Source organism: Blastomyces dermatitidis, assembly GCF_000003525.1.
Source record: "Blastomyces dermatitidis ER-3 genomic scaffold supercont1.6, whole genome shotgun sequence".
Lineage (NCBI taxonomy): Eukaryota > Fungi > Ascomycota > Eurotiomycetes > Onygenales > Ajellomycetaceae > Blastomyces > Blastomyces dermatitidis.
Genome location: NW_025544779.1, coordinates 1,581,740 through 1,608,380, shown reverse-complemented (window position 1 = coordinate 1,608,380; position 26,641 = coordinate 1,581,740). Strand labels below are relative to the sequence as shown.

The 26,641-nt window shown below is 46.6% G+C and overlaps 7 protein-coding genes across 10 annotated transcripts; 5 read left to right on the top strand and 2 right to left on the bottom strand.

Annotated features, from left to right (window-relative positions):
* Positions 1-34: 34 nt before the first annotated feature.
* BDCG_05981 (pre-mRNA-splicing factor slu7) lies at positions 35-2,203 on the bottom strand. The gene has a single exon (XM_045421702.1). The coding sequence runs from the start codon at positions 1,898-1,900 to the stop codon at positions 464-466; it is 1,437 nt and encodes a 478-aa protein (XP_045277514.1). The 5' UTR covers positions 1,901-2,203; the 3' UTR covers positions 35-463.
* A 109-nt stretch (positions 2,204-2,312) lies between these two features.
* BDCG_05980 (DNA polymerase zeta subunit) lies at positions 2,313-7,485 on the top strand (the record flags this gene model as incomplete). Its single annotated transcript, XM_045421701.1, has 2 exons — positions 2,313-2,547; positions 2,621-7,485. 2 exons carry the CDS (start codon positions 2,313-2,315, stop codon positions 7,483-7,485), a joined length of 5,100 nt encoding a protein of 1,699 aa, XP_045277513.1.
* Positions 7,486-9,456: 1,971 nt separating this feature from the next.
* Positions 9,457-10,636, top strand: BDCG_05979. Of its 2 annotated transcripts, XM_045421699.1 has the most exons (3): positions 9,457-9,662; positions 9,723-10,105; positions 10,196-10,602. In XM_045421699.1, the coding sequence occupies exons 2-3, from the start codon at positions 9,736-9,738 to the stop codon at positions 10,492-10,494; spliced, it is 669 nt and encodes a 222-aa protein (XP_045281491.1). In that variant the 5' UTR covers positions 9,457-9,662; positions 9,723-9,735; the 3' UTR covers positions 10,495-10,602. The 2 variants fall into 2 exon arrangements, with proteins under 2 accessions (XP_045281491.1, XP_045277512.1); XM_045421700.1 differs by having other exon boundaries at positions 9,644-10,105; positions 10,196-10,636.
* On the bottom strand, positions 10,465-15,745 carry BDCG_05978. 2 transcript variants are annotated; one of them, XM_045421698.1, is made up of 3 exons: positions 14,010-15,745; positions 12,784-13,912; positions 10,465-12,728 (listed from the first exon to the last, which is right to left on the bottom strand). In XM_045421698.1, the coding sequence occupies exon 3, from the start codon at positions 11,821-11,823 to the stop codon at positions 10,642-10,644; it is 1,182 nt and encodes a 393-aa protein (XP_045281490.1). In that variant the 5' UTR covers positions 11,824-12,728; positions 12,784-13,912; positions 14,010-15,745; the 3' UTR covers positions 10,465-10,641. The 2 variants fall into 2 exon arrangements, with proteins under 2 accessions (XP_045281490.1, XP_045281489.1); XM_045421697.1 differs by having other exon boundaries at positions 12,784-15,745.
* BDCG_05977 (ankyrin repeat protein) lies at positions 12,085-15,723 on the top strand. The gene is made up of 4 exons (XM_045421696.1): positions 12,085-13,090; positions 13,143-13,878; positions 13,976-14,061; positions 14,140-15,723. Exons 1-4 carry the CDS (start codon positions 12,684-12,686, stop codon positions 15,443-15,445), a joined length of 2,535 nt encoding a protein of 844 aa, XP_045277511.1. The 5' UTR covers positions 12,085-12,683; the 3' UTR covers positions 15,446-15,723.
* Positions 15,746-15,875: 130 nt separating the features above from the next.
* BDCG_05976 (PH domain-containing protein) lies at positions 15,876-19,544 on the top strand. Its single transcript, XM_045421695.1, has 2 exons — positions 15,876-16,702; positions 16,790-19,544. Exons 1-2 carry the CDS (start codon positions 16,230-16,232, stop codon positions 19,110-19,112), a joined length of 2,796 nt encoding a protein of 931 aa, XP_045277510.1. The 5' UTR covers positions 15,876-16,229; the 3' UTR covers positions 19,113-19,544.
* A 220-nt stretch (positions 19,545-19,764) lies between these two features.
* Positions 19,765-26,023, top strand: BDCG_05975. Of its 2 annotated transcripts, XM_045421694.1 has the most exons (13): positions 19,863-20,116; positions 20,219-20,265; positions 20,352-20,369; positions 20,468-20,543; positions 20,671-20,828; positions 20,941-21,021; positions 21,104-21,161; positions 21,224-21,408; positions 21,467-22,518; positions 22,580-22,729; positions 22,789-24,003; positions 24,280-24,830; positions 24,903-26,023. In XM_045421694.1, the coding sequence occupies exons 1-12, from the start codon at positions 20,067-20,069 to the stop codon at positions 24,361-24,363; spliced, it is 3,174 nt and encodes a 1,057-aa protein (XP_045281488.1). In that variant the 5' UTR covers positions 19,863-20,066; the 3' UTR covers positions 24,364-24,830; positions 24,903-26,023. The 2 variants fall into 2 exon arrangements, with proteins under 2 accessions (XP_045281487.1, XP_045281488.1); XM_045421693.1 differs by having other exon boundaries at positions 19,765-20,116; positions 24,280-25,946.
* The last annotated feature ends 618 nt before the right edge of the window (positions 26,024-26,641 follow it).

Below are 26,641 nucleotides of genomic sequence, written 5' to 3'. Positions count from 1 at the left end.
AGCCACCAATACCCTCCGAATTGCGGGTGGTCTTATGTTTGAAATCTGGATAACAAGTTGTCTGGATCCTCGCTGGTTGTTCCTATTTCAGATATTTCCCTATAAGCTACAATTTAATCATCAATGGGATGTCCCGTGTACGATGAGTACTAAGCTCCCTGCACTTCCATCGCGTTGTTTGATGTTCCCACCCTGGATGCTGCTGCGTCTTGGCACGCGTCTCTATGCCAGGGACGGGAATTAGCAAGGGGCAAATTGTTGTTGACATGTTGGCATGTTGGCATGGCATGTTGATATAATTTCAATACCTAGTCTAGTTATATTATTATTATATCGTAAATAGTCATACACTTATTTTCCACTAGCCACTAGGAATGGTAAAATAAATAAATAAATAACAATCGCTTGCACGCTCAGCATGACGAAATAAAATAATTAAACTATGAGCCGCCGGGCAAAACTATCATCGAACCAGCTCATCCTTCCCAAGGAACGCCGCCATTGGATCGGCTGCTGCGCTTCTCGATTTCTTATAGGCTTCTAGCTCTTCCTCAGTAACGCCCTGCTGCATTTCCTTGAGAGTCCGCTTCCCGAGGTTTTTATCAGGAGCAGATTTATCACGCTTCTTAGCCAGTTGAGATTGTTCTTTTGCGCTCTCCTTCTCGCCTCCTTCTTCCTCTTCCTGCCCAGCGATTTTCATATCGTTAAGTAGCATATTTTGAGCCTCCTCAAACGCAGTTTTCCCTTCTTCCCCTGTACAGTAACTGTTTTTCACCGTAGAATGACAGCACGCGTAGCCCCATAAAAAGTTCGACCACCAGCTTCCCCATACCGACGTGTGGTTGTTGATGAGTATATCCTCCGCATACTTCGACTTCGCTACCTTTTTCGGCTCTCCCTTTATGGCACCTGTCTCGTCATACTCAACAAATCGTTCGTTCTCAATAACTGCAGCATCGCGCAAGGGAGCTGGTTGTAAATGTTTCTCGCCACCATATCTCTCCAGCAATGCTTGTCGCTGAGTCTTGCGCTTTTCTTCCGCCTGCTCCTTTTCTTTCTTTCTGAAATATTCGCCCGATGTAGGATTTGCCTGGAGATGTTGTCTGTCCTTATCGCCACGTTCCTGTGATTCCCACGCATATCGCTGTGCTCGTTCAAACTCAGCTGCATCTCCTGAGGCCCGAATGAAGTTCTCCTCCGCAACGAGAGCAGCAGCCAGATCTGACTGCGCGCCCATATCCACCATCCTGCGCGTCTTAGGGTCGTATTTTGCAGAGTCAAGATCCAAGTTGAGGAGATATTTCGCAGTGTCTTCTCGTAGTCGTAGATTGCGCGTAGCGGTACTCTGTTGTCGGCCCATATCAGACTCCTCCGCATATTTAGCCTCCTCAGCACCATCGACTCCGTCATGACCTTCCTCCTCCTCATCGCCAGCCTGTAACTCTTTCCTCTCCGCACGTTCCTTCGCTTGTCTCTTCAGCGCTTCCAGCTCTTCATATTCCTCTACCACATTCCGATATTCCGAAGCATCGTAGCCATTCCATCTATCCCGCTTCGCATCCCAATCTAGGTCCACCTTTTGAATCTCTTCGTCTGGTTGTATGTCCTTCCCAGTCCATTTCGCTCCCAGTTTTCTAGGCCGACTCAGACACTCTTTAACTTTGTGGGACATGGAGCCGCAGTTCTCGCAAGCGCCTTTGCGGTATTTGGTCGCAGCTGGCCCTACACGCTTCCCTCTATCATACCATTTTTGCTCTGTTTTGGATTTCTGAAGACGTTGATGCTCAAGGTAGTCATTTGCAGAAGACTCGTCGTCGACGTAGAAAGGCTTCTTGGAGATAAAGGCGGGAATATATTCGTTGCGCTCCTTCGACGCCACATCCGTTGGTCGTCGGGACATAATGGCTAGATGGATCGTTATAATGCCTCAGTATAGTATTAGGCAGTTTTGGGGGGAAGCGACGGTTTTCTTCACAGGGGGTTGATGTGGAGGTCGAAGTTGAGGTGAAGATCGAGTGATGATGCTCTCTATCTGCGGACAAGCCGACCTCAAAAGCGAAAACGCCGCAACGATATGATCACGTGATGTGGTGCCACCCCGTCAGATCTCGACGCGTTCGTGTTCAGATGAAGAAACAACCTCAGCCCCAAGAGCAGCAACAACGACAACAAACATCTGGACGGACTTTTAATTGGGTTATTATACCTGTTTTTGGATTTAAGATTATATTTTTGTTATTATCTAGTTTTATGGATATCACATCTAATGCAAAGCAATGCCTGCCTCTGGATTACCCATCACCAGCTAGCAGATGGAAAAGTTTCAAGTTCTGCTGAATTGCGTTGATCATTACCAGGCAATCCAGACAAGTTTTGACCCTCAACTTCCTGTAAATGCTAGCCCAGCCCCGAAAAGTGTACGCCCGAAGGTCCCCGTCATCCGAGTTTTCGGAGCGACGGAGACGGGGCAAAAGGTCTGCGCTCACATACATGGCGCATTCCCATACCTCTATATCGAGTATCAGGGGAGCTTGAATCCAAAAGAAGGTTAGATATACGTCCTTGGAAAACGATGAAATTATTCCAGAAGTTGCGGAATTTTTTCCCTAATATTCTTCAGTAAATACTGCCATTCGCACGCTTCACTTGTCGATCGATCATGCTCTGGCCGTAAGCTATCGCCGAAATGCGTATGAAAAGAAAACGGCGTATGTCGCCCACATCACCCTCGTAAAGGGCGTTCCTTTCTACGGGTATCATGTCGGGTACAGGTTCTTCTTTAAGATATACCTGTTCAACCCTATGCATATGACGCGTCTAGCCGACCTATTGAGACAGGGAGCAGTGATGAAACGCGTTCTTCAGCCCTACGAGAGCCATCTGCAGTATTTGTCGCAGTGGATGTGCGATTACAATCTGTACGGCTGTGCATACCTTAAGAGCAGCAAGGTGACGTTCCGAGCGCCAATACCCACTTATCTTGAAAACTCGACACATATTTGGCATGACCGCTCCATCCCAGAGAGTGCTGTTTTCGACAGTTTTACTTTGCCTCGACAAAGCCATTGCGATTTAGAAGTTGATATTCACGTTCAGGATATTATCAATCGTGCTGAGGTTAAGGAGCGTCCGATACACCAAGATTTTATGGAAATGCTTCAGCCTTCAATTCCGGGCAAAAAGCTTGTGCCCAGCTTGGCTGGGTTATGGGAAGAAGAATCTCGACGAAGGAGGGGCAAGCTTAATCCCTCCGATACGGATAGTAGCTCGCCTTTCCGCCCTGAAGAGTTGGTTTCAATGTCTGCGGATCCTAGAAATACGGGTCCTGGCGGTTGGATTCATGAGGAGGAGTATAGAACGAAAATAGAAGCTGTTACGGATGAGGAGCATCTTGGGCGAAAACCCACTTTCGCAGATTTTGTTGCAACGACGCCTTTCGAGGCTACTATTCGGTCATCTTTGAGTAGCGTTGAAGACCTGTTTCCTGAGAACATACAGGCTGTGCAACCCGAGAATTTAGGAATGGATGATACAACAGCAGAGGAATCTAGGATACATATCGAGGTAGACGAGAGCTGTATACTTCCTCCCAGACAGGAGGAGGTGTTTTCTTATGATTCGGATGATGATGGTTTGAATGGCTCATTTCTGCATGAGCAGGAAGTTGAGATTGCAGGCGATTTGGAGCCCAACCCCCCTGAGGGACCTGCGAGCTCGTTGGACTTTAACGACCAGGAAGTTTCGAACGCAGCCACCGAAGCGGTTGTTGAAGAGCAGGCAGACCTTCTAGAGCTGAAACGTTTCGGGGTTCGCCCATATACCGAATTGATTAACAGCCAAGAAGATGTTTTCGAGATCGACGAATCGTTTATTAGCGACATTACTTCTCACCCGAATGTTTCGAAACGCGCAAATCCATCTGTGCCCGAGAGGGCTAGGGAGAACAAACGGTTTAAACCGGACAACGATAGCAAGTTTCCAGCTGTCACGACCAGGGCTTCCCATGACAGATTGAAGAGCGCCGCGGCCAATACCCTCTCAGCCGATGGATCTACAGATTTAGAATCCATAGCCGTTAATCACCCACTTTCATCACAGCTCAAGCAATCCCAGAAGCGTACTAGCAGCTATAACGGAAATAAGCGAATATCCTTCCATGTGGTTAAAGACGCGCATGATCCCGCAACCATTTCAAGACTGAGTCAACAGGATAATTTGTCGCAGAAATCCCAACCGCAGGGTCCAAAACAAGGCCGTAGCCAGCCGGTCTCCGTCCCGGATCCAGAGACTCCCAGCCACAATTCTGAAACCTCTTCTGAATTAAATCATACGGGGACGTCTTCATCATCCATTTTGGAGCCTCAACCATGTCTCTACGAATCATTCAACATACCACAAGAGAGTAAAATCTTTAGTTTCATTCCACGCTGTCCCCCGCTCTCTGAAGTTCTGTCGACAATGCACGACGATGGCCGTCCTTCAATTATTTACCAGGGACCTCACTATGGCAACGAGGACGATGTCCCTCATCGTGCACGCGAATACGCTGGAAGAGAATTTAAGCTAGAAAGTGTTACGGTGCCTTATCTGCCCCCGTTCGATGCGACTGGGTACTCTCCTGCGTTGTTCGGAGACAAGCCACCTGTAATCATTAATGGAGACGCCCTTGAAAAGGATAACAACAAGCTCCGAAAATCTTGCTCACTGCGGACCTGGGAATTTGCACCAACTGCCCCAAGCCGTAGTGAAGTTATTGAATGGCTTGAGGAAGAAACTCGGAAATTCAAGGATGCTAACGAGAGCAATGCCCCTTCACAGAAGCCCACAACTTCTGCTCTTTCTCAGATTGAAGGCCCAACTCAAAAGAATCGCCATGGCTTCAAGTATTCTCAGAAAAAGCCGACGAGGAACGTGCGACAAGAGGCTCAATATATGAGTGTGATGAGTCTGGAGGTTCATGTGAATACACGTGGCATTTTAGTTCCAAATCCTGAAGAGGATGAAATTTCCTGCATTATCTGGTGTGTGCAAGATGGTGAAACTGGCATAGATGACGACGATGATTCCGGTGGCATGACTGCGGGGATTATTGCTCTCGCTGAAAATGAAAGCCTCGCAGCTAAGATATCTCCTACCATGGTGTCTGAGTTTGACGAAGAAACTACAGAGCTTGATCTTCTGACGAAACTGGTTGATGTCGTAAGGCAGCGTGATCCCGATATTTTGACGGGCTATGAGGTACACAATAGCTCGTGGGGGTACCTCATTGAAAGGGCGAGATACAAGTTCGACTATGACCTTTGTGACGAGTTGTCCAGAGTGAAAACAAGTTCCCATGGACGGATTGGCAAGGAAAATGATCGCTGGGGGTTCAATCATACGTCCTCAATTCGTGTTACTGGCCGACATATGATCAACATATGGAGAGCAATGCGAGGGGAACTAAACTTGTTACAATATACTATGGAGAACGTAGTCTTCCATCTCCTTCACCAACGCATCCCGCACTACGCCTTCCAAGATTTAACGAAATGGTTTACCAGCAAGAAGCCGCGGGATATCGCAAAGGTCATCAATTACTTCGTCTCACGGGTTCAGCTGAATTTGAAAATCATTGAAGCGAACGAATTGGTTTCCAGAACTAGTGAGCAGGCTCGAATATTGGGCATCGATTTCTTTTCTGTTTTCTCCAGAGGATCGCAATTCAAAGTCGAGTCACTCATGTTCCGAATTGCGAAACCAGAAAATTTCATCCTCATCTCCCCAGGCAGGACGCAGGTTGGCCAGCAAAATGCACTTGAGTGCTTGCCGCTTGTCATGGAGCCCCAAAGCGATTTCTACACCAGCCCGCTCTTGGTGCTCGACTTCCAGTCGCTGTATCCGAGTATCATGATTGCCTATAATTACTGCTATTCGACCTGCCTGGGAAGGGTCGTGAATTGGCGGGGCCAGAACAAACTAGGATTTATTGACTTCAGGAGGCCAGCTGGAATTCTTGAGTTATTCAAGGATCAAGTCAACATCGCCCCCAACGGGATCATATACGCCAAGCAGGAGATCCGCAGGTCATTGTTAGCGAAAATGTTGATCGAAATTCTGGAAACAAGAGTTATGGTTAAGGGTGGCATGAAGGCTGAGAAGGACGATAAGTACTTGCAACGTCTACTCAATAACCGACAACTAGCGCTGAAGCTGATCGCCAACGTCACGTACGGATATACGTCTGCTTCATTTTCTGGTCGAATGCCGTGCGCGGAGATTGCAGATAGCATCGTTCAGACAGCCAGAGAGACGCTAGAAAAAGCTATTGCGCTGATCCATTCTGTCGAACGATGGGGTGCTGAGGTAGTGTACGGAGATACCGATAGCATTTTTGTTTACCTCAAGGGGCGTACGAGAGAGGAGGCCTTTGATATTGGTGAGGAAATTGCGAGAAAAGTCACAAACTCAAACCCGCGCCCTGTCAAGCTCAAGTTCGAGAAGGTTTACCATCCGTGTGTCCTATTAGCGAAGAAGCGGTATGTTGGGTACAAATACGAGAGTCGCTCGCAGAAGGATCCAGATTTTGATGCCAAGGGGATCGAAACTGTCCGCCGCGACGGAACACCCGCAGAGCAGAAAATCGAAGAGAAAGCGCTGAAGATACTGTTCGAGACGGCCGATCTGAGTCGGGTGAAAAGCTATTTCCAGAAACAATGCGCTAAAATCATGCAGGGCAAAGTCTCCATTCAGGATTTTTGCTTTGCAAAAGAAGTTCGACTGGGAACGTACAGCGAGCGGGGCATGCCACCTCCTGGCGCCCTTATCAGTGCCAAGCGCATGCTTGAGGACCCAAGGACGGAAGCGCAATACGGAGAACGGATTCCTTACGTGGTAATCTCTGGTGCACCCGGTGCTAGACTCATTGACCGCTGTGTATCCCCGGAAGTTCTCCTGCACGATTCTCAGCTAGAGTTGGATGCAGAGTACTACATTTCCAAAAACCTAATTCCACCACTTGAGCGGATTTTCAACCTCGTTGGTGCCAACGTTCGACAATGGTACGACGAGATGCCCAAGTATCAGCGTGTGCGGCGTATTGACGGCGGTGCTTCGAATGCCTCCGCAAATAAAGAAGGGTTCTCCTCGATGAAAAAGACATTGGAGTCGTATATGAAATTGTCTTCTTGTGTTGTTTGTCGGGACAAACTGGAGGAGGGTGAGGAGCGGATTTGCGGCGGCTGTTTGCGGGATGGCCATATATCGCTACTACAACTGAAGCATAGTTTGATGAGGGAGGAGAGGAAGAAGGTTTATTTACATAAAGTATGCCGTTCGTGCATGGGCGTTTCGTGGGGGGAAGATGTTAAGTGTGATAGTAAGGACTGTCCTGTTTTCTACACGCGGACTAGACAGGAGTCCACGCTCATGAGTACCCGAGCAGCGGTTGAGCCTGTCATTAGCATTCTTGAGGACCAGAGTGAGGAGGGTCCGTTGAGTTGGTGACGGTGATGTTCATGTCCGCAGTGATGATGTAGTTTATGATTTGATTTTTGACTCCGTTTTTGTATTTTCTATCTTGGTTGACCAAGTTCAATTGGCTAATGACTATAACCGTGTGGTATAAACAAATTGTCACATCCGCCTCAACCCTATCTGATAGCAAAATCCAGGCCTGCCTTCGGACCGTCTACGATCTTTTCAAACCCGAAGCATAACAGGACACGAATCAGACGGGTCGAACTGCCATGCAAAATACAGATCGGTCTCATATGTCAGAATGCCACCCATGAGACTTGACGATAAGGGGAGATCATCTGAGTGCTCGAAAATCTCCCATGATGAAATATAGATCTAGGCCCATCATATTCGAACAAGCGTTTTCAGCGGGGTGCCGTAGACCTATTCCTTGGAAGCCTGGATTCTGTACAGAACCAGCGTCAAACAGCCACATTTTTCAGTGGCTAAAAAGAATCGACCCCTCGGATTGATATATTAACAGGAATCTTGATTTGAATTCATGATCTGAACTGCCTCGCCTTTGTTGCCCCGCTTGTACGGAAATGTAAGGTGTATCACAGGAGGTGTGATGAGAGCAATTCATAGGCTGGCTTGAGAAGTTAGCTCCCTTTGCAGATCATAGAAGATTTATATTTCATGCAGCTCCCAAGAATCGTTCCAATCCTTGCAGTGTGGCAGGGAAAGCAGATGCGATAGATATCTTGAGTACTCTAGGAAGAGAAGTAATTCACGAGTTCATGGCGAGGCTAATCCAAACCTCCTCAAGTTAATTAATAAACTATTTAGCACATTTACCATTAACTTATCCAGGCAGGCGAATTGACGTTGTTCTGCAGGAGAGGAGGGGGTTTCCAGCATCTAAGTGTTAAGAACAATTCTATATCTATAAAATCGCGCCCCAGCCGTGGTTATATAGCTGCCCTCCAAACACCTCGACATTAACGTCAGCCAAATAACCCTCGCCAGAACGTGCTAATACTCGACCAATATTAGGCCACAATGTCTAAAGCTGTCCAGACCGGGCTCATTGTCGGTGCATCTCGCGACATTGACCTCGAATTTGCTCGTCAGATCCTCGCCAATGGCCATCGCGTCCTGGCTACGATAAATACGTAGCTCTAGCGTAGCCCTAGATGTCCATGTTAAAGAAGCCCCTGACCGCGCAAAGGTTTTGACGTGCGATGGGTCTAGCAACGACAGCATTACTGTGTAACATTCTTTCATGTTGCTTCCTCCCGAAATAAGCGGAGACCATGCTGAGAGTCCGTGTATAGAAATTCATCAATAACCTCTCCCAAACTGGAGAGAGGAAAATCGACTAGGTCGTGATAAATGCTGGTATTCTTAAGTATCCGAATGTAAGTCTCAACTACTTCCGGGAGTCGGGCAATCGATATGGCTAACACAACACTCAAGAGAACTCTCGACATGTAATTGTCACTGAATCCTGAAAGGCCCGCACCATAACCCCTATTTCCTTCTAATAGGTCAAAATAACAGTCGTTCCTCAGCCTAAAGGAACTATGAATATAGGGAATAGACGAAGGAACTAGCATTTTCAACGTACTAATACTATTCTCACCCTGGATTTTGACTGTGATGGTGCTTGGTGCTTGGTGCTGTGACTAGAATAAACAAAATACATTTCCTAGTTATGTTTAAAGGGGCTCCTCCAACTATTTTCATGGTCTATAACCATGCCCTAGATTTAGTTTAACCAGCAGCAAACATAAATGCCTCTGTATTTCAGTGAACATCCTCACCACCCGTCAATTTTCTCACTGGCACTGTATAACTCTGTTGTTTTCACATATTCAGTGAAGGTACTTGCTTTGCTCACAGCAGGTTAGCATTTACATCAAGGTAGCAAGCAGCTTGGATTCTTAGACTTGGATTAAGTAAGTTAGTTACTGATCAACACAGAACACAGAGGTGCTTTGATTAAGTCTATTGAAAGATTGCCGTGTTTCATTGATATGGTCGGTATTGATAAACTACTATTCAGGCACTTACTGGTGTAGAATCGCTGTCACATATTTCACGATTAGGCGTCTAACAAAGAAGCATTGAGGGGCTAGGGCTGAAACCATCTGGCTACAAAGAGCCGGAGGTCGGGCACCATATCTCCTTCAGCATAAAAGAGGGCATATCTCGTCCTACTAGTAAGTCAAATATATTTTCTAAACATATCGTATCATACACTCATTCGGACCACTCTTCAGATTGCCTGTCATCATGCCTCTCACCCTTTCAGAAGCAGAGGAAAGCGATGTAGGCGACATCGCGGATATCCACCTAGCTTCGTTCGGCGAAAACATGATGCTCCGGGCGCAATTCCCAACACCCTGCCTGCGTGCCGGATTGCGAATCTCACTGATGGATAAAGCTCGCGAGGAAATTCGCGATCCTCAATGGGCGGTTCTGGTCATTCGCGACGAAAACGAGATCATTAGCTTTGCGAAATGGAAGCGACCTGTTTTAGATGCCTCGTACGTTGAGGTACCCTGGCGATGGCCCGAAGGCACCAGGATGGACATTCTGAATGAATGGACGAAGAAGGTGGATGATGCGTGCAGCAGGGCTATAGGGGATACGCCTTGCTACTGTAGGTTTCGCTAACTCTCTTTGTTGATTTGATCTTCCCCCAGTACGTATGACTTGATGACTTGATGGCTGCTTATTTATTTGCTCCTAGGTTTGAGTTTTATAGGAACCCATCCGAAGCATGGAGGGCGCGGGGCGGCCTCGATGCTCATACGGTGGGGCCTGGAGCGCAGTGCGAGTGAGAATGTTCCGATACAGCTTGAGAGCACTATTGTTGCTTGGCCGTTGTACGAAAAGCTCGGATTTGAGGAAAAGGAACGTATTCAGATGCAATTGGAAGGGGTTGGGGAGAGTGGGATATCAGTGCTCTACGAGGAATTGTCTCTCGTGCGACGGCCAGTGCCGTCTGCTGTCGTGAGCCGAGCGACGAAGATTCCCAAGACAGATTGAAACATATACAATGCTACATATACACGCGATGGTGAATTGTTTTAGATAGATCTAGATATTTCTCAAAAAAATAAAATAAAATAAAATAAAATAAAATAAAAAATAAAAAGGGTCGCGCACTGCTATAGATTCTAAATTCAATCCTGATCAACACCATCCGTACTTCTCATTGCCAACCCATTCTAATGAATCCCCTGTACCGTCCCCCTCTCCGTACCACTGCAGACAGCATATACCTTCTTCTTCACGGTCTTCCTCTCTATGCGCGACTCCCGTTCGCTTGATCAGCTCTTGTACCTGAGCAGACGGTCCCCATAAATTAACATGGTGTAAACCCCACTCTGCAGCCTCCCTCTGCGCAGCAAAAATCACAGCTCTTAGTCCCGCCACTTGTAAATCATACTCCACCGAGAAGCTATCTAGAGCACCTTGGTTTTCAATAACAAGCCGCAGGATGTAGAGAGTATTGTTGGAGTTTGCGTCCTTGGGAGGGTCATAGAACCGGTGCGTCCAGATCGCCCATATACGATTCCCAAGCTCTCCAGCGATGGCACCTTTGACCTGTGGCTGTGACTTGAAGAGAACCTCAGCGGCAAACTCTTCTTTGGTATGGTGCCAGAGCATGTGATCGTGATCCGGTACGATCATGAAGCGTATTTTCTCAGTGGACGGGCATGGTGCAGCCATTGCTTTCAGAGCAAGTGCCTCATCCTGTTTGCAGAGCTTCGCAAGGTCCCTTGCGAACAACGGTGTCGCAGCTGACGATCTCCGTCCTGCTGCTGGTGCCTCCAGTGAAGGAGGGAACTCGACATGAAAGCTTGGGAAGGCATGCCATTTGAGATTTGTATAGAATTGCTTCCCGATATCTGAAAATAGGACACTGGCGATACATTGATTGGCTCTGGTCGTTTGCCATCTTGGTAGCACCTTAGCCAGCTCCTTCATCAGTCGTGAGGCATAGCCCCGACCGCGATATCGAGGGTCACAATAGACACTGGCGACGCCGTGGGTGATGAACTCGGCTACATTGCCATGTTTATCGCTGACCCATGAGCGTTTACGGAAAGTTTCGCAGGAAGCCAGGAGGGGCCTTTGCTCTCGCGGGAGGGCCCTATCCACCAGCACCCATTGGGTCATTCCCCCATCTTTCGCTAAAGGGACTGTCATGAGATACAGTGATTCCTCAAGGTAGATATCCACGGGGAGAGCATCTTTCCATTCACTTGAGGTGAGAGTCCAAATCGCTTTGTTTTCTGCATCGGTCGGGTGGTCGAGGTAGAGAGATGGAGACCGCGCATCTGGCAGAACAGTATCATGCATTGGTGCCATGCTCGCGGAGTAGACTAGTCTAACGATGGGGGGGCCTGTTCTTTACAGAGCTGGTATCAAAGTCGACGGAGATAAATAGTGATAATCATGTTCAAACACTCTACACTCAAGGAGTGCCAGGGATTCACAACTCTATCTTTGATATGGCTGAGGCGGCACCTCGCTTAACCAATCGTCATTCTAAATATCTCTATCTCTTCCCCCCCCCCCCCCGCGGAGCGTGCCACGAAAGGTGATTCTCATTTTTTTCGCCCCGCTCCTTGGCAGTGGGCTGGGGTGCATCCATCATTGACTGACAGCGACTCGGCATCCCTGCCGCAATCGCCCCAAGGGCTCAGCATCGCATCGCGCACTGCACTGCACTGGTAGCCTCTATTTTACTGGGTATTTGGGTGTTTTCAGTGCTATGATGTCGTCTTGGGAAGAACCAACCCAGGCGCTTACCACAGACATGGCCCCCAAACTTGGCTGCTTGTATGCCAGCGGGGACACGGGTTGTTATCTCTTCGAGCATGTGTACCAATCGATACTACGAGCGAGATATTGACTGGCAGAAGACAAGGCTCGAATTAGCGTGAGCGCCTCTGGACAGTCTGTTGAGCCAGGTGAGGAATCGGCAAGGAGCGTGGGGAGAGAGGGGTCCTCGATGACCGCTTTTCTCAGCCTCATAAATAGTTTTGTCTGGTCGAAGCCTGATCTTCTATCCTGATGAACAACCCCGTAGCGAAACGTCGTCACTAAAAAAAAACACATCCTCACATTTTGTATTTCTAATACATCGGACCGTTTAGAGCTTAGAGCATAGAGATGAATTTCCACTACGAACGTTCGACTAGATCCATCCGATAGTAGAGCCCATAATGGATCCTGTATCCGCCATCGGGTTGCTTGCATCCGTTGCCACTCTCATCAAGGTCAGCAAGGGAGCTCTAGACCTTATCAAAGAATACAAACACGCACCAAGAGACCTATCTGAACTCGTACACAACCTTGAGATATTCGAGGAGGCACTGAGAGGGTTTGATCGTGTCCTACGTAGCCGTCAAACAAAGCACAACATCTCCGAGAAGATCCTTCGAACGGCTATTAATGATGGATTTGCAACCATCAAAGATCTTGAGAAGCGTTTAACGCAGGTGTATAAGACTGAAAACTCGAGTTTCCGTCGAGTTAGATTCGTCCAGCATAAGTCGCAGTTTGAAGCGCTTGACAAGCAGTTCAAGAACCAATGTGCGCAATTGCATAGTTTTATATCACTGGCGCATTTGTTCGTAGTACCAAACTCCCCCTTGATTTATCTGAGTGCTAAAGCCGTACAGGGAGACGTTCCTTGCTGTTTGCAATCAACACCCCCAACTCCTAGAAGCATGTTCGACAGCCGTTGAGGAGATGGCAAGCGAACCTCAATTCCTCGAGGATGCGTCGGAATCAGCGTTACCCTTAATTTCGAGGTATCCATCCTCGAACTCATCCTCCATCACAACTCTATCTCTCGGATCATCAACACCATCATCGCGGAGCTCGATAGATTCAAGAAATACTTCCATAACCTCTACCTCGTTTGATAATAAACTATCAGTACCAGGCCGGAGGGACAGGCGAGGTAGTGATACCCCATCCCAATCAAGCAATTTAGTAGACCTCCGATCAACGAGCTCACTGGTCATTCGTCGCGCATGCCGACATGATTGCTACTGCAAATGTCATGATGATTCGACCACCGGTGAACCCAAGGCGCGGTCTTCACGGCTTAACGTGCGGGTATTTCGAGAGAACAGCAAGCCTAAGGTTGAGTGCTCAGATCCAAGCTGTGCAGCCACAACGTCACAGGAAAAGTCCATCCCGGTTTCTTTCTTTAAAAAGGCCATGGCGAATATGATGTCAACTAGTAGTATCCAGGTTCGATATCGACTAAATACTTATCGTATGGTGCCGGAGGGATCCAACGCCATGCGGTACGTTAAACGTGGGAATCTGGAGAAGTTGAAATTAGCAATTCAATCAGGGGAGGCAACGCCTTGGGATACGGCGCCGGATGGATGGTCCTTGTTGCATGTATGTTTTCTCGCATTTCAATATTGGTTTTTTACTATTATTATCAGGGGTTAGTGGTTGCCATATTGCTGACACCTGCTGTGCTGATTGTTTCTAGACTGCAGCGTACGCGAGACAATTGCCAACCGTACAGTATCTTGTTGAACTAGGTGCGGAGACTGAAGTATCGGATCTTGGAGCACGGTCTGCACACTCTTCAACCCGACTTTGGGAGCTTCAATATCGCCTCTATCCAGATCTAACCATTTATTTACTTTTTAGAAAACCCGTCGACTTCGCGTTTCTGAAATCCCAGGGAGCCGATGCTACCCAAACAGAAAAGGACATCGTCCAAGTTTTCTCTAAACAAGACGACTACATCGACGACTATGAGTTCACCCCGATCCACATTGCTGTCCTGGATCTCTACGATCCAGAGGACTCCGAACGCCCCACACTCGAAGAACTCATTGACTTCGTGGACCATGCCAACAACGCCCCTCAGGGCACAAATTGGTCCCACTGGAAATCAAAATACCAAAAAAGATCTCCACTTTTCGTCACCATCATCGAGCAGTTCCGGGTTTCGGCGGCGGAAAACCCAGATACAGGCAAAATCATACAGAACCTAGTCGATCAAAAAGATCGGAAATTCCACTGGACGCCACTTCATTGGGCTAGTGCCACGGGCCAAGCGGATAAAATGAAGATTTTGGTGAATACCGGCGCGGATCCGTTTATCAAGTCGAACTTGAACGCAAACATTTTACACGCTGCTGTAGAGTCAAATGCATTGGAAAGCTTGAGCTATGCGCTAGAGATATGTAAACGGTATCCGGATTTGTTGAATATCGATCAAAGCAACGTCTGGGGGGAGTCACCACTTATGATGGCTGCGCAGGGGTGTTTGGTGGGCTGCGTAAAACTCCTCCTTGACGCGGGGGCAGATCCGAATGTAAGGCAGGAGAATCATCAAGTTGCGCTGCATTATGCCGGCCTTTCAGATCGGGGGGAGAAGAGGTGTGAAACGCTGGCGCTATTCTGCGAGACAAGCCTTATACCAAAGTTGGACATTAATGCGCAAGATGAGGATGGCAGGCCGCCCATATTTGATTTCCTAGATGATTTGGAGTGTATGAAGTGTCTGATTCGACATGGCGCAAAGCTGGATTTGTTAGACAATTCTGGGAATAACTTGATCCACCATATATGTATTCAAGGGGAGAGTGATTCGTTGGAAAGCTTGTTGCAACCTCCACGCGACAAGAAATTAATCCTGACAGGGAAGAATTACGACGGGAACACGGCGCTCATTGAGGCACTGCGCCATGAAAGTATTGACTGCGCGATGATCCTCCTAGAGCTTGATGACGTCGGTGACATTGTGGGTCAGGACGGATGGGCTGCAGTGCACTATGCGGCGAAGCTGGGTGATCCAAGCCTATTGAAAGCCGTGTTGAAACACCCGACTTTTGCACGGGGTGAGAAGACAGATGATGGCAAGACCGCTCGTGTGGTGGCCATGGAGTCCGGCAATTGGCAGGGGGAAATAAAAGACCTTTTAAATCGATACAATGCGCTATTATGATGCGGATTATATGGAATCCCATTACTCCAGTAGAACTCACCCCGGTGGGGTGCAGTTCTATTGAAATGTTCACATTGTACATTATATTGATCGAATATTCTGTCGACGATCATGTAACTATTCTATAGGTTTATATATCAGCAAATCCTCTGAGACTCTTACCGAGCCTTCTTAACAGATGGGATCTGAACAACTTCCCTAGATAGTTATTATACGCATCTAAATGTTTCCAACTAACTTCCACTTCTCGTAAGAATGGAGTATGACTTCGTGCAAAGCAAATATCGAGTTTAATAATTGCCCTCTTGTACAACTTTCCATAGTAGTTCAAGATAATTGCAATGGGTTTAACGTTAAGAGCGTACTATTAGTCATCAATGTATTCACGTGATGTCGAAACCTTGCCCAGGTAGCTGACAATGCCAAGAGACCTGGATCTACCGCCACAGCAGCCAATCGTTGCCTGGCTGAGTTGGTATCAGCTTGTACCTTGCCATCCACAGCGATTCGGTCGCAACCAGGCACAACTTCCCGGCATACAAACTAGCCACAATAACAACCTTGGATGTTTTTTTGTCACGTTTAGCTTCTCGCAGTATCTCCAAAGAACTAAATGACTTGATACCCGACTAACCAGCAGCTCTGGGAATTGGGCTCTATCCCTCTTGTGCTCATTCAGATCCAGGGCTTGCATTACCTCTTCATCGAGCTACCTCCAGCGAAGCTATCATTATCCTTGCTCTTCTCGATGGAGCCCTTTGGCTATCTCCTCTAATAGCCCTCCATGGGGTCCTTCAACGGTTATGTTACCGTCTACATCCTTGGTGGAGTTACCTTCATTCCGCTCATTCTGAGCTTGATACTCCTCCATGCCCATCTAACGTTCCCGAAATTATCGAAGCATGGCAAGCCTGACGAGGATCCCCGTGCCGACAGCATCCGGCATCCCACTGACGATCAGTTTAGCTTAAAAACTGGCACAGATGTTCTAGCAGAAAAGTTCCAAAGAGCCCATGAGTCCGATGTCGCCGCGGGATACTTTGCGGTTTGTCGGGAATATGTTCCAGGAGGGGTCAATGGGAAGCCTCCCGAACGGACCACTCCTGCCGGCGAGGTCGTAGCGGCGGAGAGCCCAAGTGTTTACCAGAGCATGTACCGGAGTATATTTGATCGAAAACAAGCTCCGACGATCGACCCCGCCAAAGGAAATGGGAAAAACACGAGGAAGGCAAGGAATGTGTTTTACGTCATTTTGAGGTGTGTCTGTGTCCACGGCCAACTCCTCTGTTAAGACTCAAGATAATGACAAAGAAACTCACTTTTATTATTTTTTCCCCCTCCTAGACATGGACATTTAATGTTATACGATGATGCAGAACAAATAGAAGTCCGTTATGTGATCTCGTTGGCTCACCACGACGTCAGCATTTACAATGGTGGAGAGCAGATACCTGAAGGAGAGCTCTGGATTAAGAGGAACGCCATTTGTTTGACGAGGAAGCAAGGCTCAATCCCTGATGCACTGGAATCGAGATCCTCGACGCTGCCATTTTATCTCTTCTCGGAAAATCTTTCTGAAAAGGAAGACTTCTATTTTGCAATCTTAAAAAACCTTGAGAAGATTCCGGATTCTCCACATTCTCCTCCGACGCCTCAGCATTACGATGTGAAACATATCGTCACTCTCATACAGCGGCTACATTCGTCCGAAGAACACCTTCAGACACGATGGATCAATGCGTTGATGGGAAGGCTATTTCTGGCCATGTACAAAACTCCCGATTTTGAATCCTTTATCAGGAAAAAGATCACGAAGAAGATATCCCGAGTGACGAAGCCTAATTTTATCACGAAAATTTCTCTTCAAAAGATTGATGCTGGGGAGGGAGCTCCACTTATCACTAATCCTAGACTCAGAGATCTTACTATTGATGGAGACTGCTGTGTGGAGGCAGATATTAACTATAGTGGAAATTTTCGTCTAGAGGTAGCAGCCACTGCTCGCATAGAGCTTGGTACGCGCTTCAAGCCTCGAGAAGTCGACCTGGTACTGGCAGTTGTGTTAAAAAGCTTAAAGGGTCATGGCCTCTTACGATTTAAACCCCCTCCTAGCAACAGGCTGTGGGTTTCTTTTGAAAGCATGCCACATATGGAAATGTCCATAGAACCCATAGTCAGCAGCAGACAAATTACGTATGGTGTGATTCTTCGTGCCATCGAAAGTAGGATAAGGGAAGTGGTTGCGGAAAGTTTGGTTCTTCCATTCTGGGACGATATACCATTCCTAGATACCGAACACGAAACCTTCCGTGGCGGCATTTGGCATCATCCCCCCACGCCCCCGTCGAAAACAGTGATTCCGGATGAAACTGAAACCCAACAACAAATACACGATCTGGTGTCTCCGCTCGATGCCGTATCTACCAAAAATGATGCTACAATCACTCCGCCCTCGCCAGCTTTAACTGACCAAAGTTCAAAGTCTATACCTTCCAACCTGGGAGAATTGGGCTTGTCAGTATCCTCCGGCGTGGACAGAATAAATCGACTGGACCCTCCTCGAGTTATCCGATCTCGAACATTTTCAAACGTTGCCGGCCCTGTTGTTACAGCAGATACTGTGGAGGTTGATCATTCCGTCTGGGATTCGAAGTTGGAGGAAAAGGATGCAACAACCGCTATGATTGAGATTTCTAACCGCTCCCAGCCAAACTCGCCTGCAGGAACACCCGTTGGCTCGCCTCCGATAGAATCGTCCTCATTTCACAAAAGATCGGCGACGCGCAGATGCAGCAGTATCTCTGATGAGACCAGACCAATTGATATTACGCCCCGTACACCTTCGATTCCCGATCGATCTTCTCCAGCTACGCTATCCATATCTAGTAGTCCACGTAGTTCTAGCTTGTCTTTGAAAAGTGAGACTACAAAACAAAACACTACATCTGGCCCGCAGCCTAGCATTGACATCACAAGTGTCAAACCCCCTGAACGGCAAGTTATAGGATCAATAGGATCAGCAGCTGCAGCCGCTCGAAAATGGGGTTTGAATGTTCTTAAGCGGAATGGGGAGCCATCCTCAAGGGGAGACAACAGAACACCAATGCCAGACCATCCTATTGGGCGAGGACGCCCTCTGCCCCCACCAGGCATGCCTCTCCCACCTCCAGACAGGTTTGGCTTCTTGTCTAATCCTTCCATGCCGAAACGTAAACAATTGCCGCCACCTCTTTTACCCGAACGTCCACAGAAGGCTTCTCGTCCCGTCCCTAAACCTCCACTCCCGAGTCGTGGTAACCTTTCTATAAGGGGAAGCCAAGAACAAGTGTTAGACGAACTTTTGATCATCGAAGCTCCTCTTGGATCAGAACCAACAACGCCAGTTACGGATCTTGCTCCTAGAAACAGCAATGACAATGACAACAATACTGAAACGATGACCGCTAACGACACGGGAAGCAATTTGCCTCCAACAGAAGATAAGGCTTCTGTAGCAGCGACTACAGAGTCAGTTGGCGCTGAGAGTAGCATGGACAGCGACCCAAAGCCACTGGAGGATGACACGCAGTCCACGGGCACTCCCTCCACAAAGGATGAGACGATAGCAAAACCCTCCTCTGTGCCAACTCCTAACGAACACACCCCAGATATCCTTTTCCATTCATGAGGCAGCTGCCTACGTGCAGCTTTATTGTTTTATTCTTTTCGATTGATACTGTGCATCTAGTTTAGGTGCCAAGTGAGTTGGTTGGATCTCGTTATTCCTACTTCCTTTCGTTCTTTCTTTCCCCTTTTTTCTTTCCTTTCGGTTTTCTCTGGACGATTCATGGGGAGCATTCATTCGTATGGAGTTGGTTGACTAGAGTTTGTCACGGCTTATTTTTAATTGGATTTTTTAGGTTTTTCATATAATAACTTATATTCCTCATGGTAGGTGTAGCTGGCAACCGCGACCAGACGACGGTATTGCCTATATTAGTTGCTTACATCGCCCTTGTTGGCTTAGAGAGTTAGCAATTGAAATTAGATTATAATCCAATTTCCATTTTAGGAACCGTTGTGTGATCTTTATTCCCATTTTCCGTATGATTGTTTGAGGAGATATTGGAGGTTTACTCATATACTCTGGTCACCACGCACATTATTTTAGCATGTGGTGATTGAGATACACGTAGTTGCGCTGGGGTGAAATCCAACCGGCGCCAGCTATCGGCATCATGAGTAGCAAAATATATCTTCCAGTGGAGTCTATAACCGTAAACAGAGTATCATGCTAGGGTGATATGAGGAAGCATTGTCCCAGACTGAATGGGAAGTGAAGTTATGCAAAAATGGTGCATAGCCCCCGAGTGACGGCGCCAAGACAATGGGTGCTGACTCAGCATTGCTGATTGCGACGACTTCAAATGCGTTGCAACAACATCTAAGAATTCTTTACGTTATTCCTAGTTCAGTTTTTCCTTGTTTATCACTTATTTATATCTACCAGTCTGTTTTTTGTTATTCATTCCACTTAACTATACCCTCTTATCGCTGCTCTGTTGTTGAAGCTACGGGCTAGCTCTTGCTGGCTGTCCCTTCGCTCCATTCCGTTCGACCACACCCTCAACCTCTCCGGGCCATGTCACTTGCCTACAATTCGGTAGCCACACGGAATATCGACATGAGCAGGTAATTAACCCCTGGTCAAGCTTAGATCCCGCACCGTTTTCACGGCAGTTCCTTCTGGTGATCAAAGCAAGAGGATGCGTTGGCTGATACTGGTGTTGGTAGAACGGAAGCGGATCTCGCGGTGAACATCCGCAAGGCCACCAGCATTGGTATGACTTTCAAACCCGGTTTCAAATTGTTGTAACACTGCGATATATAATATGATGAAACTAATCTATTCGGCATTGATGAACAGAGGAGACCGCGCCTAAACGTATGTTCCCAAATCCAGCCCCGCCCCCCGCCTGACGACTGTGCAGACAGCTGCCTGATCTAGATCTCCGCAGTTTAAACTAAATTATGATGATATAGGCAAACATGTCCGGAGTTGTATTGTTTATACGTGGGACCACAAATCGTCGACAAGTTTCTGGGCGGGCATGAAAGTGTAAGTCATTCTAATCTGGCTGTTGTCAAGTCGTCGTACAATTATCGCCGCTGCGGCTCGTATCTCGCCATCGACCCCACGCACAACGTCGTTTTAACGCGGGCACTAATACCGATTGTCCTACCAGCCAACCAATTCTTGCCGACGAGGTCCAAACATTTAAAGCGTTGATAACAGTGCACAAGGTTCTGCAGGAGGGCCACCCGATAACAGTTAAGGAAGGGCAGTCGCATGTTAGCTGGTTGGATAGTTTGACTAGAGGTGTAACCGGGGAGGGAATCCGAGGTAATTCCATCCCCCGTTGGTTCCTGGACTTAAAAAGGGATATCGAAATATTGGAAGCCCAGGTGTTTGGGCTTGTTGTTGCATACATGCTAAAACGTCGGAATTCTATTAGGGTACGGTCCATTGATTAGGGAGTATGTATTCTTTTTGGAGGCGAAGCTGGCATTTCACCGTCATCATCCGGAGTTCAATGGTGAGTTGTTTGTTCCTTGCGCTCCTATCTTCGCTACTAGCCTAGGCATGTTTGAGTTACTAATGTGACCGTCGACCTCTAGGCCTATTCGAGTATGAGGAATACATCAGTCTTAAAACAACAAACGATCCCAATGAAGGGTATGATATATACAACGCCAAAACTCTCGTCTCTAGGTTCTCTATTTCTAATGGACATACAGCTATGAAACCATCACCGACCTTATGACCCTCCAGGATCAAATCGATGCCTTCCAGAAACTCATATTTTCACATTTCCGGCAGAGCACCAACAACGAGTGTAGGATTTCGGCTCTGGTGCCACTCGTGCAAGAGAGTTATGGTATATACAAATTCATAACGAGCATGTTGAGAGCTATGCACACAAGTACGTAATAGTAGTGGAAGCTGGATGAATCCTACACAATGCTAACAGATGTTCACAGCTACCGGAGACGAAGATGCATTGGAGCCTCTGCGTGGCCGTTATAATGCACAACACCATAGACTTGTTCGGTTTTATTATGAATGTTCCAACCTGCGTTACCTCACCAGCCTGATCACTGTTCCAAAGCTTCCCCAACAACCGCCGAACCTTCTTGCGGAAGATGAGGAACGCCCAGCTCTCCCGAAACGGCCCGCTAAGGAGGTCGAGCGAGAGCCTACACCGCCTCCAAAAACAGCAACAGTTCCCGATCCAGAGCCAATCAATGATTTCTGGTCGAACGAAACTAGGCGTCAACAAGAGGAGTACGAAAATGAACAACAAAGACTACAGCAGCAATGGGAGGAACAGCAACGTGCGCAATTACTTGCACAACAACAGGCGCAAAGGGAGTTCGAGGAACAACAAAGATTACAGGCCGAACAGCAGAGATTAGCTCAAGAGCAGTTGCTACAAACCCAATATCAGCAGCAGACGCAAGGTCGCCTAGCTGAGCTGGAGCAAGAAAATCTCAACGCTCGTGCACAGTACGAACGAGACCAGCTCATGCTCCAGCAGTATGATAAGAGGATGAAAGATTTAGAGGAACAACTGAATCAGCTAAACTCGAATTATAATTTGCAGTCTCAATCCAAGGACGACCAAATACGAGCGCTCCAGGAGCAAGTCAATACTTGGCGGACAAAGTACGAAGCCCTTGCAAAACTTTACTCCCAACTTCGACAAGAACATCTTGATCTTCTACAAACGACAAAATCCCTAAAGCTCAAGGCGGCATCTGCACAGGAGGCTATCGACAGGCGGGAGCGACTCGAGCGCGAGATGAAGACGAAGAACTTGGAGCTTGCAGATATGATCAGAGAACGTGATCGGGCACTACACGAGAAAGACCGTGTTACTGGTGGAAACCGTGAAGAGGTTGAAAAACTGAAACGCGAGCTCCGCCTTGCTATCGAAAGAGCTGAAAATGCAGAGCGCGCAAAGGGATCTGAAATTTCCGCTTTGCTTTCCAAGTATAATAGGGAGATGGCCGACCTTGAAGAGTCGCTTCGGGTACGTTCTAATATACTATTTTATCTAGGCACATTTTTATCCGAAAGCTAACTTGTTACAGAATAAAACACGAGCTCTTGAAGAGATCCGAGCGAGTCATGGAGAAAGAGATGAAGATCAGGAAAAAGCTTTACAGGAAAAGGATGAGGAGATCGACGTGTACAAGTCTGGAATGGAGCAGGCACTGATGGAGTTGGAAGAATTGAAGTTGGTACGTAGAAAACGCGGAATATACACAATTGAAGGTTTATGGCTAACGTGCCTTTACAGAGCCAAGGAGATGCTGATCGTGCTCTCGACAATCAAATCGACGATGTGCTCCATAGCTCCGTTGCTAAAATCAATGACATCATCGACTCTGTACTTCAAAGCGGAATCCAACGAGTCGACGACGCTCTCTATGAATTGGATTCAAGCATGCAGGCCGGAAACCAAAATGCCTCCCCGTCCTATGTTCTTTCACAGATCGAAAAGGCTTCCGCGAGTGCAACAGAGTTTTCCACTGCGTTCAACAACTACATTGCCGACGGACCAAACAGTGCACACGCAGAAATCATTCGAACTGTCAGCATATTTTCAGGCTCAACCGCAGATGTGCTTAGCAACTCAAAGGGCTTGTTACGGTTCGCTACCGATGACAAGAAGGCAGACCAGTTAATAGGCGCGGCACGGCAGTCTGCCCAATCCACTGTAAAATTCTTCCGTGCCTTACAGTCGTTCCGTCTAGAGGGTCTAGAGCCTCTACAAAAAACAGACGTGGTCATCAATAACAACCATGAAGTTTTGATGAATTTACAGAAGCTCTCTAAACTTGTCGATGCGTTTGCTCCGAAGAGCAGCAAGCTTAGTGGCCAGGGTGACCTGGGCGATATTGTAGACCGCGAACTTACGAACGCAGCCAACGCAATCGAAGCTGCGGCAGAAAGACTCGCGAAGCTAAAGAAAAAGCCGCGCGATGGTTACTCCACATACGAGCTTCGCATCCATGACTCTATCCTCGAGGCGTCTATTGCTGTCACTTCTGCCATTGCGGAGCTGATCAAAGCTGCGACTGCATCTCAACAAGAGATCGTCCGAGAAGGTCGCGGCAGCTCGTCACGAACGGCATTTTATAAGAAAAACAACCGCTGGACGGAAGGGTTGATCTCTGCGGCAAAGGCTGTCGCCAACTCCACCAATACCCTAATCGAGACGGCAGACGGGGTCATATCCGGACGAAACTCCCCTGAGCAGTTGATTGTTGCCAGTAACGATGTCGCTGCCAGTACGGCACAGCTCGTTGCTGCCAGTCGAGTCAAAGCAACTTTCATGAGCAAGACGCAGGATCGACTGGAAACTGCCAGTAAGGCTGTTGGTGCCGCATGTAGAAGCCTGGTGCGGCAGGTTCAGAGTATCATTGCAGAGAAGAACCTCAATGAGAACGAAGCCGTCGACTACTCGAAACTCAGTGGCCATGAATTCAAGGTTCGAGAGATGGAACAGCAGGTACGTTTGGTTGTTTCCTTCCAAGTGTGTTTGTTTTCTTTGTTGAGTTTATGTCTTTCTTTGTCCCGGTATGCTTCTTGCATGCATAAACTTCGCCTATTCCCATACAACCCCAGCAAGATCTCTATCCAGAAATGCACAACAGATCCCAGCACCACTCTTTATCCCTGTATTTCCAATCCAGACTTCTGGAATGGAGAGAGCCCTTCCATCATTATATTTATATGTTGTGCATTACATCGCAGCACATGCTAACCGCGATGTTTGAAAAATTAGGTTGAAATCCTCCAACTCGAGAACAGCCTTGCGCAAGCGCGACAGCGGCTCGGCGAAATGCGTAAAATATCGTACATGGAGTAGTTAGCATGTGTATTTTGCCATCTCATCAGTCTCCATTATTTTGTTTTTTTTTTACATCTCCTACGATTTTTCTTATGCATCCAATCCGTCTGTACCCTAGCGCCTTCTCTTTGCTTTTTTTCTTTTCTTTTCCTTGTTTTGCTTTTAAGCTTTTTCAGAGTAGCAATCGATCAAACAAAACATAAGTTCCCCAAAGAATGATGAAAGCATATTTCGACCAGCCCTATCTCTCGCAGCCTCCAACTAAAATAACTTACAAGGGATATTTTGTGGATGCTTCATAGTAGCCCCATGCCTTTCCATGTGGAACATCCTACTAACTTTCAAGTAGAAGTATCTTGTCATTTTCGTCCAATCTAATGCCTTCGACTACAAACAAAAACTAAAGCAAACAAATTTGCCTACGCCACTCGCCTTTCCCGTGCTCTCTTTTACCGCCTTGGTAGTCAATAATGCAAAGAGTCGCCGTGCGTTCCAAGCTGGTCGCCCCAAAATTTAGATCCATAGCTTCGGTTTTTGCTTACGCCACACAAATCCAGGGTTTTCTGTCCATGATGAAATTTCCCCGTTTTCGTCGCCTTGTAAGGTGGAAGGAATGGCAATCAGCTTCCGTGCCGTTTGTGCTGAAAGGAAGGGCACGAGCCGCGCACTTTTTTTTTTATTTCTTGAAATACGAATTTCCCACCCAATTGTGATTTTATCTTTACTTTATGCTTCTTCTTTCTCTTTTTTCTTCCCTTTTCCTTTTCTGATCTCCAAAAATCGTCACAGAGAGTAGCCAGCCCCTTAAGTTAGGTGTTAGCCGCTAGCTCCTTATTCAAAGTATCCTGTTCTCCGCGAAGAGCAGCAAAAGCGAACAATGTTGCCAACGCTCGATATATAGGTGGAATTTCCAGTTATTGCGCAACAACTTTCCAAGGACTGGTTTCTCTGACACATGGAAGCCTGAACTCTTCATGCTTATTTGACCTGCGGTCGCTTTCCCTTTTATTTTTCCCTTCGCAACAATTTCTTACGTCAGCTATTAATTTGTAACTAATTAGCTACAGAGTAACAAGTTATTTTAGTTACCTGTTATATTTCCTGCTGCGGACCCACAGTACTCCGTGAATGGATCCTGCAAACACCTTTCGCAAACGCCCTACCTTATACAGTTTAGCTTCACGTAAAATTGGCATTTCGTGTATTTAGTGCAAGCCATTATAAGCCACTATCACTGCAGTGGGTCTGTTTGTGCAATGTTTCCACACTGATCAATGTCATGAACTTATACAGCGTAGCGCTGAATGGCCTTCCTTATATGGTTAGTTAGACCCCTATTACATTTGATTATTACATAATCTGAATCTGATTAGATATGTAATTTATCTGTAATATATATATAAAGTCAGTACAAAATCAAAATTACAGACAGACTCTAGCATCATGCGATAAACAGCCACAATCTGGGCATTTAAACTTAGATAGGAAGGCGACGCGTACTAAAAATTCCATGCAACTTGGCATTGCATCCATCCAGTACAGTACAACGCAAAATGCATGCAGCGCCGTCTGAGCTTCTTTTTTGAGTTTGAACTATTGCCTCCGCGTGCAGGCCAATTTCTGCCCTTGAAGATCGTTTTGTACACAGTAATCAACATGTCCAAGCAAACTAGGGAAAAAGGCCTACTCGAGCTTATCGATTTAAAACATTCGTGCACATAATAAAATGTTTTTGTAGCACACAAGCCTTGGTGTGCTAAGTATTGCAGAGCTAGTTCACATTAGAAAACCAATTCTACAGACAGATCACAAATTCACAATATAGTAGAATTGAATATTTTCATCATTATCATTCTTCTCTGTAAATCATTAATTTGTACTCTGTAATAACTAACTTTTTATTTTTTTTTTAAAAAAAAAATACTTATATAACTTATAAACTATTTAATTATTTTTAATGAATTTAATAGTCATTTCTAAGAGACTCTGAAGAGTCTGAACATGATTTAATTTTCTTTGAAAAGAGAAATTCTCAGTGTAAATATTGAATCTCAATGTTTTTAATATTAAGTAACTTAATACTATCATCTCTGATCTGATGTTTAAAAGAACTAATGAAAACTAAGACTATAATAATAACAGTAAGTTATTTATAGAGAGAGAGATTCTATTTAATAATTATAATGAATTTTTTTTTCTTTTTTTTCTTCTTCTCTTTTTTCTTCTCTCTTTTCTTCATTTTTATCTTCATTTTTATTTTTTCTCTATATTCATCTTTTTCAAGTTTCTCTATCTT